General features: G+C 41.6%; 1 protein-coding gene across 1 annotated transcript; it reads left to right on the top strand.

Annotated features, from left to right (window-relative positions):
• Positions 1–2058: 2058 nt before the first annotated feature.
• Positions 2059–6316, top strand: emx2 (empty spiracles homeobox 2; the record flags this gene model as incomplete). Its single annotated transcript, XM_080016205.1, has 3 exons — positions 2059–2452; positions 3520–3704; positions 6149–6316. The coding sequence occupies 3 exons, from the start codon at positions 2059–2061 to the stop codon at positions 6314–6316; spliced, it is 747 nt and encodes a 248-aa protein (XP_079872331.1).
• Positions 6317–12461: the final 6145 nt, after the last annotated feature.

Below are 12461 nucleotides of genomic sequence, written 5' to 3'. Positions count from 1 at the left end.
TTCGTTTTTTTTGTTCCACATAGACACCAGCTATTCATAGCCAATGGATGCAGCCTTCTCAGTTTCCCAGAGGCCTATATAGAATCTATAGTCTATATGCCCAAAAGCATTATCGACAACAGGAGATCATAATAATAAGACATAGTAGTAATACAAGTGGTGAAGTCATATTAGTAGTACAGCAGCTTAGTAGTTATATTAATAAAGTATTAGTAGTAGTGGTACTCATAGCACTGGTAGTAATAGTGCGTATATCTATAGTTTTTATTAGGAGTTTATTGTGTAAAATGTAAAACAGGGCGTTTCTGTCAAAGAAGATACGCGCTCAGGCAACCTATAAATAAAGGTTCGATCATATATTTAAAAAAAAAAAGATGTCATTATTTATTATATAAATATTAGTAGTATTAGTATTGGTATTCAGGTGGCTACAATCAACAAATCATAATTTACAAATTCACGGCCATGGGCCTGTTTTCATCCAGCGGGCCCATTTTCCAAAATGCCCATTAAAGCATTTAGTGGGTGAAATATTGTGGATAAACGGGCGTGCGTGTGCATATTTTAAATTCCAAAAACGAGTTCAGTGGATCTGTATGGGTTTCCAATGCACGTGACAAAGTCGTGCTAATCGTGAAGTTAACAAGACCGAGCGAACAAAAAAAAAAAACAACCCCTGAAGATTGTTTTTATCCATTAAAGAGAGGCTGACTCAAAGAAAACAAAAAAAAAAATAATCAAATAACGTCCACCGATGAAACGGTCGTGGCCGATCGGTGTGCACTGGGACTCCCGATTCTAGTCGGGGAAGCACCGGCTGTGGGTCCAGCCGCATCGGCCTACAACCCGAAACGTCGACGAAGAAGTGGAGAGAGAGAGAGAGAGAGCAAAAAAAAGAATGTGTTACTACCGGATAAACCGCAGGACGAGAGCAGAGAGACGCCCAGAAACACAAAGGAACGAAGAGACGTAAACAGGTCGAGGTGGATTAATTGAGCTCGGCTCCCAAAATAGACGCGGGACGTCCGCGCGTAACGGGGCCTTTATATATATATATATATATATATATATATATTTTTTTTTTTTTGGGGGGGGGGTTAAATAAAAATGCCCCCTTCAAGTCCAACTCTCATAGGCCTCATCGCGGCACATCAACGCGAAACGTAAAAAAAAAAAAAAAAAAAAAAAAAAAAAAGCACCTTGAGCTCTTCCTACTGGTCCGGCCGGCGCGTGGGACGCTGCGGAGACGGAGCTTCCGAACGAATCCGTTGCGTGTTTTTTTTTTTTGTTTTTTTTTTGCGCAAAGTCCGCCTCTCTCTCTCTCTCTCCCTCTCTCTCTCTCTCTCCCTCTCTCTCTCCCTCTCTCTCTCTCCCTCCCCCTCCCTCCCTCTCTCTTTTTTTTAACGCACTTAAAGCGTCTCGGTGCGAGCCGGAGGGGACCAATCACCATGCCGTCGCGGGCTCGGGAGGACGCCGCTTGTGTGACTCCGGCGCTAATGAGGCTCGTGAACTAACACGTCGGCGAAGGGGGGAAGACGATCACATCCACGGCCATGGATTGTCCGGAGTAGTCGCCTCTTCTTCTTCTTCTTCTTCTTCTTTTTTTTTTTTCCGCCACTTCTATCCCTCCCTCCCCCCCCCCCCCCCTCCGCCCCCCCCGCCCGCCCGCCCCCGCTGCGCTGCGCTTTTTTTTTTGGTGTGTGTGTGTGTGTGTGTGTGTTTTTTTTTTTGGTTGTTTTTTTTTTTGGGGGGGTGATTCCTTTCTTTTTTTCCATTTTCTCCCCCTTTTTTTTTTTTTTTTTTTTCCGGAGCGCTCCCTCGTCCCCGTCGTCCGTCGCGCGTCCGTCGTCGCCCTCTCCCCGACCCCCCCCCCCCCCACCCCACCCCTCCCCTCCCCACGACCCCCCCCCCCCCCTTCCCCAACCCCCCCACCAAAAAAAAAAGAAAGGAAAAAAAAAAAAATCCGCGCACACAACTTATTTATCGCGGAGAAACTTTTCCTCTCTCTCGGGGTGTGGAGTACTTCAACTTACGCTGGGGAACCTCGACCGCCACACCATGTTCCAGCCCGCGCCGAAGAGGTGTTTCACGATAGAGTCCCTGGTCGCGAAGGATAACCCCCTGCCGACGTCCCGGGCCGAGGAGCCCTTCCGGCCGGCGGCGCTGAGCTATGCAAACTCCGGCCAGATGAACCCCTTCCTCAACGGCTTCCACTCCGGCGGCAGGGGCGTCTACTCCAACCCGGACTTGGTGTTCGCCGAGGCGGTCTCGCATCCCCAGAGCGCCGCGGTCCCGGTGCACTCGGTGCCGCCGCCGCCGCACGCCCTGGCCGCGCACCCGCTCTCCTCGCCGCACAGTCCGCACCCCCTGTTCGCCAGCCAGCAAAGAGACCCTTCCACCTTCTACCCCTGGTTAATACACAGATACAGGTACCTGGGACACCGGTTCCAAGGTAGGTCGCGGCTGCGCCCTCTTTTATTTCGTTGCGCGCGGGCCGCGGGGCCGAGTCGGGCGTCGGTTTCCTCGCTGCTCCCGTTCGTTTGTCTCTGCCCGTACGATTCCCAACGTCGAGTTGTAAAAAATGTGAACCGACGACGCACGTCCGATCGAACCGAAGTCAAACCCTTTTAAAGGGGGAAACGCGCGCAAAAACGAAACAGTTGTTTACGTCGCAGTGGCGTTTTTCGACCTTTTGGTTTATATTGTTTGCTGGGAGGCACTTTGGAACAACTGTTTTCAAAACTGCTCAACAAATATTATTATTATTATTGTTATTATTATTTTTATTATTATTCTTATTATTTTTATTGATAACAATAAAATAATAATAATAATAATAATTATTATTATTATTATTATTATGATTGACTTGGGAAAATGACAATTGAACGGTGTTTGAACGACAGGGAGCTGCGTCGTTGCCATGTGCCATTTTCAACAACACAAGTGCTGTTGTTTTCATTATAATAAATGAACGTGGAGCGGAATTATGTTCCCCGTTACTTGCTGTTGCGGTTGACTTTGTCGTTTCTTTTGCCGTCGTTTTCCATCAGATGGAGTAGAAACAACCTCCGAGACTATTTACAATAAATAAATACTTTCACGTGTGCATGTTTCGCAACTCTTTTTCTGAATGTATTTTTTGTTGCTGCACGTTTAGAATATTTTACCAGTAGTTGATGTGTTCAGTATTTTACAGTGGCATTGTAAATGTCAACAAGGCTATTGTTAAATGTATTAAATTGGGATTACAGCTCTTTGTCTGGCTGCGGGTGCGTTTCACACGGGTTAGATTTAAAAATAGACAGGTATTCCCCCCGATTCCCCATCATTATTTGCCATTATGTTTAAACATAATTTGTGACATGCCTGTTTCATGGGTTGTGTGGTAGACTTGGTTTGGACGATAATACGAACTTTGCCCAAAACAAAAAAGTTTGTACCAGTGAGTGAAAAATGTGATAGTTGGATTTTTTTTTTTTTTTTTTTTTAACTTTTACCTTCTATGGTTGTTTGCAGGAAACGAAACGAGTCCAGAGAGCTTCCTTTTGCACAATGCACTGGCCAGAAAGCCCAAAAGAATCCGGACAGCCTTTTCACCGTCGCAGCTCCTGCGGCTTGAACACGCTTTCGAAAAAAACCATTACGTGGTGGGAGCCGAGAGAAAGCAGCTTGCACACAGCCTTAGCCTCACAGAAACTCAGGTGAGATGCGCGCTTACAGGCCTCCACCCTGCTGCTGCAACGGTGCAATACAGGGCCGCTGCATGCACGGTGCTATTTAAATGCAAGGTGGTGTTTCAACGCAAGGATACGATTAAAATCAAGGTTATATTTTAATGCAAGATGATGTTAAGATGCAGGGTTAGGTTTAAATGCAAGGTGATATTTAAATGCAAGGTGATGTTTAAATGTAAGGGGATAATGAAATGCAAGGTGATATTTAAATGCAAGGTGATATTAAAATGCAAGGTTATGTTGAAACGCAAGATTATATTTAAATGCGAGGTGATGTTTAAATGCAAGGTGATATTTAAATGCAAGGTGATATTTAAATGCAAGGTGATATTAAAATGCAAGGTGATGTTTAAATGCAAGTTTATTATTAATTGCAAGCGGATATTTAAATGCATGATGATATTTAAATGAAATGCGATATTTAAATGCAGGGTGATGTTTAAATACGAGGTGATTTTTAAATGCTAGATGATATTTAAATTAAAGGGGATATTTCAATACAAGGTGATATAGAAATGCATGGTGAAATTGAAATGCAACGTGATATTTAAATGAAATGTGATATATAATGCAAGGTGATATTTAAATGAAAGTTGATATTTAATTGCAAGGTGATATAGAATTGCAAGGCGATATTTAAATGAAATGTGATATTTAAATGCAAGGTGATATAGAATTGCAAGGCGATATTTGCACTAAGTGCGCCGAACAGGATGCATGCAGCTTCATTTTGCTGTCGCTGCCTCTTTGTAGCCGACAGGCCTGTTTATAATTGACCATTTAATTTATTCTGATTGTATTAATCTGCTTTTGCATTTTATTTATCTATTAACAAAACACGAATTTAGATTATACACGATTAACCTTGTTGGATTAGCCCATACATGTTTTGTTTTTTTACTTTTCACCGTCGTCTGCCTTCAAAATGCATGTGCATTTATTACATTATATAAATAATCATTGTTTTCCATAGGCCTACTGAAAGAAAAATTATATATCCCATAACAAAAACAATAAAAAATAAAAAATAAAAAAAACATAAAAAAAAACTATTCTGCGTGTACATCAGTTGTTGATAATCGCGACTTTTCTGGATGAAATCCACAGCCATTATTCAGACCTATAACCTCGTTTTAAGGAGAGGTTGAATTACTGTGTTTTGGGGTAGCAGGAGCAGTTAACCAGTTAAGCATTTTATGGGATAGGCAGCACAAAGACCGAGGCTGCCCCAGTGAACTCCCCTTATTTAAGAGCGTCAGGCTGCGCACCAGTCGGTGTCTTTTGTCCCTGCGTGTCCCTGTGTGCGGCACTGGGGCCTTCAGAGGAGCTGAAAGGACAAATGAACCATCACCTCCTTCAATTAGCCCAGATAAGGCGCATTCAATGCATGTCAGTTTGCCTTAAAGACCTAAAGGGCGGCGTGCAACAACCCAAAATACATAAATTTAGACATTGTAATACTTATTTTTATTAAATGCATTTTGCTTGTTGGCTTAAAAATATATATATTATTATTTCATTGCCTTCTTATTAAGCACTGTGAATTGCATGTTGTGTCTGAAAGGTGCTATACAAATACAGGTAATAATAATAATAATAATAATAATAATAATAATAATAGTAATAATAATAATAATAACAATAATAATAATAATAATTAAAGTAATAATTTATATTTGTATTATATTATATATTTTTTAATATTTTATTAAATTATTCTTTCTTCACACAATTATTAGAATTAATACATGAATAAAGTATTTTTTATTTTTGAAACGTGCCACACTATCGCATATTACATTGTACTGTATTTTGCTCTGTTTTTAATTTCATATCGCAAAATAAGCAATATGAAGTTTATCTAAAAGTCCTCTATTACTTTTCATGGCCTATGATGGAATTATGGGACCCACGTCAGGCATCGCAGCATCGTCCCGCGTTAATGAAACGAATAACGCGAGGCCTGTGATGTGATGTGTTGTGTTCTGTGCGCAGGTGCACACGGTTTATTATTTTTTTTAATTTCAGATTCTAGTGTTGCAGGTCTAACGTGCAATTACACACACACACCCACACACACCCACACACACACACACACACACACACACACGCGCGCGCACTTTGTGTCAATTTGCGTTGTTTTAATGATTTTGCGCACAAGGCTCAAGTGTAATAATAATCGGACATAATCTGACCCTCTATCATCATCTGACACTGCATCATCATCTGACCCTGTACAATAACTGACCCTGCATCATCATCTGACCCTGCATCATCATCTGACCCTGCATCATCATCTGACCCTCTATCATAACTGACCCTGTATCATAATCTGACCCGCTATCATAACTGACCCTTAATCATTATCTGACCCTGCATCATCATCTGACCCTGTATCCTGTGCGTTGCAGGTCAAAGTGTGGTTCCAGAACCGGAGGACTAAGTTCAAAAGGCAGAAGCTGGAGGAGGAGGGCTCGGAGTCGCAGCAGAAGAAGAAAGGCACGCATCACATCAACCGGTGGAGGCTCGCGACGAAGCAGACGAGCCCGGAGGAGATCGACGTCACGTCGGACGATTGAAGGACTGTAACCCGGAAGGACGGTGCTGTGCACGGACAGTGCGGGTGAAGCCAGTGTCACTACTCACATTTTGGGGAGATCGGCAGCTGAGGGTGAGAGATCCTTTGGGTGGCAGTGATGGATCGCGTCAGTCCGGGCAGCGGTGTTTGACAGGTGTCGCAGTGCGCCCACCTGACCCCCCCCCCCCGCCTCCCCCACCCCCTCCACGCTTCCACGCACCGACCCACTACTACAAACCCCCGACGACCCCAATTTTTTTTTTTTTAATCACCAATCCACATTGGACATTTGCACTTCTGAAGGGTTTTCAAAAAAAAAAAAAAAAAAGTTTCCACTCAAGAAACCAAAATACAAAAACTGTTTTTGTAAAACTTGAATTGCATGGTATAGATTTTCCTCTGGTATAGCTGTTTTAATTTGACAAATTATTCAAAAAAAAAAAAACATTTTTTTTTTTTGTTTTTACTCTATTTTCCAAGCGGAGAGAGACCATGTCGTGCTTTTTTTATTTCCCCCCTTTGTTTCATTTTTTTTTTTTTTTTTTTTTTTTACAAAGTGTGCAGTTCTTTAATTAATGATTCTCGTGTCAAAGTGATGAAGTAGCGGTGCTGCGTTATAGTGTTTTTAAAAAGACAAAAGAAGAAAAAAAAACAACAAAAAAAAACAACAACTTTATAAAAGTTTATCACACCACAGATAAAGTACTTCAAGACAAGGCATCAGGACATTCCTCGAACCGAAAGCTTTACCAAGCCCTTATTCTAAGGACGAAGTGAGAGAAAACACTCCAAGCACTGAGCGTATTCCATGTACAGAGAAACCAAGAGTTCACGCTTCTGTTCGACCCTCTTTTACAGAATGTAAATAATTTTGTGTTTGTGTTAAGTTTGCTACAATTTTAACACAAAGTATACTTCCAAGAAGTATGTAATTGTCAATATTTTGTCAATAAAGTTTTATCAATATGTCGCGCGCAGTTTAAAGTAGTGGGTTTTGATTTTTTAGTGTGGAAAGGCTTTAAACATTTTTTTCCCCAATAACATCCCATGTTTTATTACAGCAGTCGATCAAAATATATATATTTAATCCACAATAATAACAACAACAATAATAATAATAATAATAATAATAACAATGATAATCATAATCATAATCATAGCCATAATCATAATAATAATAATACAAAAAATAGACATGTAATAATATCAATAATTATAAATGTGCACGTTGTTTTAGCAGCAAATAGAAAATAATAATTCAAAAATGGACTGTTCAACAGGGCAAGGCCGTAGATAACGGGTGTTTGGAGGTCGATCACAGCCCCCCAACGATGAACCAAAATACATGAACTGTTCTTAAACATAACGACATTGTTGGTTTCCGCGATTCGACAGCAGCAACAGCATCATCATCAACAACAACAACAACAACAACAACAACAACAACAACAACAACAACAACGCATTTTGGTTTGTCATTTTCCCTTACAATTCAGGATAAACCATCATTTAACAGCAATTTAAAAAAAGAAAAAGAAAAAACAGAAAACATCTTATTTGATTTCTCAATTGTTTGAAACACGCAAAAAAAAACAAAAAACAAAAAACAAAAAAAAAAACACCGCGCAGGACCCACCGTGTGGGTCCTGCGCTTCATGATGGACGCTGTTTAGTTTTTATTTCTAGGGGCTGACGTCTAGTCCGTTCAGACCACAAAGAGCCCTGCAGGCTTTTGTGAAAGTGCAAATCAGTTTAGGCAATTATCATGCGAGTAATATGAGGGAGGGGAGGGGGGCGCATTGCCCAGTGGTCCACTTTAATCTCTTAATCCGTGGATCCACGGGGGCTTGGTTGGACATAATTTAGTACAATCTGACTACCCCTCACGACGCGATAAGGGGAGGTTGCAATGTGCCGCAAAATAGGATCTTTGTCGAAATCTTGTCTTGTAGTCTCCATCCTGCAAGCTGTTGTTTTTAACTGAACGGAAAACTGCGGGAGGCTTTTTGTCCCTAGACTCTACGCAATAAGGGGAAGTATATAATGGTAGAAATGATCCGCGCGTCCGTTTTCGGAAACGGCACTCAGGTGCACTTTTAACTGCACTTTTTTCCAATAAAATAACTGAATTAAAAACAACAACAAAAAGTCAAACCCACCCAGATAGTGGAGGTTAAAAAAAAAACCCTCCACAACAAGCAACTCGGACAAAATGAGAATTCCTCTTGGAATAGGCAACTCCAAACTAGAGTTTTTTTGGGTTGTTTTTTTTTGCATTTTGAGAATGTCGATTTTTTTTATTTGTGTGTGTGTGTGTGTGTGTGTGTGTGTGTGTGTGTGTGTACGTGCGGGAAGGAGGTGAAAAGAGGTTGCATATTCCAAAAAAAAAAAAAAAAAAAAAAAACCTATACAGGGAATTTCTCTATCTGCCCCATACACTATAACAGCAATAAAAAAAAAAAATCTTTAGAGAATACCATTAGCGTTGAGTAAAAAAAAAAAAAAAACCCCTAAAAGCTTTATTACAAACCGAGCTTTGAAATGGGGGGATTAGAGGACTGAAAGGGTCCCACAATAGTTAGAAGAAAAGGTTTCATGCTAATGAGGTTAATGCCCTTTGTATCTCCGGACTCCACAACTTCATTACTCCTATCTCGGGCAACACCGCGCGGCTCAGAGCGCGCAATCCACTCGAGCCGCTCCCTCCCCGGCCCGGAGAAGGATTTGATAGCGGTCCTGCTCAAACTAGATAATTATATCTTTTCAACTTGGAATTAAGATAAAGAAAGTGCAGTGGAGGCGGTGAGCCTTGATCCGCCGCAAACAAATTTGGCGCACTTTCATTCCGCGGCGCCTCGGCGGGCAGACGGGAGACAGGACAGCCATCCCATAATAAGCACGACTAATTTGATTAATTTTTTTTAATTATTATTATTTTTTTTATCGCGTTCGATTTTTTTATTTTTTATTTATCTTTTTTGCCAGAATTGTTATTATTTTTTGAATATCATTTTTGTGTTGGTTTTGGTGTTTATACAATTAATTATACATTTAATAAATAAATACATAATACCCAATACGTAATATAATAATAAAATATATATTATAATTATGTTATATCATATTCTCAATAATATATTAAATTAAATGAATTCAAGGGGAAAAAAATGCAGACCCCAGAAATTTACATCTACGGCGCCTGTAACAATTCAGTATGTCAACGATATTTCAATTAATTAAAAAAAAAAAAGAAGCTAAATAAACGTTTGGCAAAAGTTGTAACTGAACCGCAACCGAACTCATCATATGGCGCCTGATCTCAAACTGGCTTTTAGGTTCCGCTACACAGAAAAATACCACATTGGAGCCATTGGATCAATTAAAAAAAATGCTTTGAATTGTAAAACCTGTTTACACTTCTTAAGGTGTTCTCATCTTAAAATGTACAATTTGATCTCTCAATTTCAGACAGAGAAAACCGAACGCATATATTATTATAACACATAGATAGATTTTGCAAATTGAAGCCAATTTTAATTTTTGATGCAATGATCCCGTGAGCCTGTTTTTTCCAGTTAATTCAGCCTATCTATCCACTGTAATTTGGGTGGTCGATACAATGATTAAACAACGCGCATGATGGTCTGCCAAAAGCCGCAAAACACACACACACACACGCACGCACACGCACACACACACACACGCACACACACACACACACACACAAAGCCTCCAAAAAGTCGAAAGTTCTGCATCTCTGTTTAAATCTGCAGATCGGTCTCTGAAGATAACGGCGCCCTACGAGGAATATTATTTCAAATATGTGGAATGATAAATATTTTCTCATCGAATACGGAGTCACGGTTATAGAAGTAATATAAATGAAAGCCTGACAGCGTTTCTCACAAGGTGTGTGTGTGTGTGTGTGTGTGTGTGTGTGTGTGTGTCCGGTGTGTGCGTGCGTGCGTGTGTGTGATGAGTGTTTCGGGGGCAAGGAGAGCGTCAATCCAGCGAGCCTCTGCAGTGGTTGTTCTATTTAGTCTGTATGGGTTTAATGGGTGAGTGGCCCAGCGGGTGAAACCTGGAAACCGCGTCGTTTGTAAAAATCAATGCGTCATTTGGAACGCATTGGCCCCGCTTACCGTCGCGGAATGCCTGGGCGGCTTCCACGACGGGTTCACACGGGAGAGCGCCCGTTTGAAATGGTCATATCCCGTCGGATGACCCGACGCGCCCGAAAACCTCTAATCTGCAACGAGGGTGATCGCACCCTGGCAGCACCGACGTGGATGCCACAGGTGAGGAGTGGCCCCCGCCGACCGCGTGTCCCTGCAACGGCAGGTGTGGCGCGCCACTACTCCCGCGCACGTTGGGTGAAAGCCACTTTCATGTTCGTGGGACGATGCCTTCACGGGAGACGGTTGAAACCGTTCGGATGCGGCGCTTTTAACGGCCTCGTGCCCGGCACGGCACGGCACGGCCGGGCACGAGGCCGCCTGTCAGAACGTGACGTCCGCGTCAACTTGATCTCGCCCCGTCTCACAAATTGCATTTGAAATGGATCCTTGAAACCAGAGAATGGACCCTACACAGCTCCCCTGGCCCCGACATAAGGTACAGCGATAAATATACAAGACTAATGAGCAATTACCATATAATCACCCTCCAAATAGCTTACACAATAATAAATTAAACATCCGTGCGTGGGATTCAGTTCCTTTCTTTATTATTGATAATGTGGGAGGGAAATGGAGATGATTGTGTTTTCCGAACACAATTTTTGTTTTTTTTAATATAAATTGTTAGAGTCAGATATTGTTGATTTATTGGGATTAACAACCAGTAAATAGGTTTAGAGGAAGGTTGTCCATCATCGTGCACAGGCAATAATAAGATATGATAATAAATCAAAATATTGACAGACTTGTTTTTTTAAATAAAATTAAAACCCTCCTGAATTTAGCCAAATATCAAATTACATTAGTAGTTTAATAGCTACCAGAGAAACTATTAAAAGGCGCACTGTTCCCTCGTTCTCCCCCTCTGTTAATAAGAGGTCATACTGTAAACCAAAGCTAAAAAATCATATAAAATGTTGTATTAAAAATATATAGTTGTTCAATGGAAAAGTCAGAACTATTGACAAATTCATTACATTATTTTCAGATAAGCTTTTTAGCATAATCTATCCTTTTGACAAACAGTGCATTCAGCTGTCAGCTTGTTTTACTGATTTAATTTCACTGCATTTTGCAACGTGGTATATAACATTTTATTTTCTTTTGGTTGGCAATTAGGCCTGTCAGTGTATGTTTTTCCTGTGCAGAAAAAGGGTGAGTGTGTATGAGTGTGTGTGTGTGTGTGTGTGAGACAGAGTGTGTGTGTGTGTGTGTGTTTGTGTGTGTGAGAGAGAGAGAGAGAGAGAGAGAGAGAGAGAGAGAGAGAGAGAGAGAGAGAGAGAGAGAGAGAGTGTGTGTGTGTGTGTGTGTGTGTGTGTGTGTGTGTGTGTGTGTATGTGGTGGGTGGGAGGGGGTGCTTTTAATCCAACCTGTGTTTAGTGTCATAAAGAATTAACACTTCACTGTCCAGACAATTAAAGGCTTCCATCTCACACACACACACACACACACACACACACACACACACACACACACACACACACACACACACACGCACACAGATACACGCATGGACACATGCACGCGCGCACGCACCCACGCACGCACACACACACACACACCACAGATGCTTCAGCAGACCTGGGATTGAAACCTTTAAACGTCAAAGTCAATTTCTTGATAAAATATTCATCTTGTGTTTGGCTGCGATGGGATTCAGAAACACTCAACTTTTTTTTTCCTCCCCCCCCACATCTCTCTCTCTCTCTCTCTCTCTCTCTCTTTCTCTCTCTCTCCGTCAGCCCTTGTGGCTTGTCCTCGCCGTGGCTCCCACCATGCCCTTGCTCGCAGTCCGTGAACATTTCCTCCATCTGCTGGAACCCGACCGGCCTCGTTCTGTGTGGGCACAACCCGGCCCGTGAGGCCTCCAAGCACGTGGAGGAATGAACCACGTTCACCACCCGTTTTAACCAGGTCCGGATTGTTTCAAACCTTTGATTCAATATGGGAAAAACCCGGTTCATTGTT

This window comes from Zeus faber (genome assembly GCF_960531495.2).
Source record: "Zeus faber genome assembly, chromosome: 16".
In the NCBI taxonomy this organism is placed as follows: Eukaryota; Metazoa; Chordata; class Actinopteri; order Zeiformes; family Zeidae; genus Zeus; species Zeus faber.
Note: the sequence above shows the minus strand (reverse complement) of the source record. Positions and strands in the feature narration are given on the sequence as shown.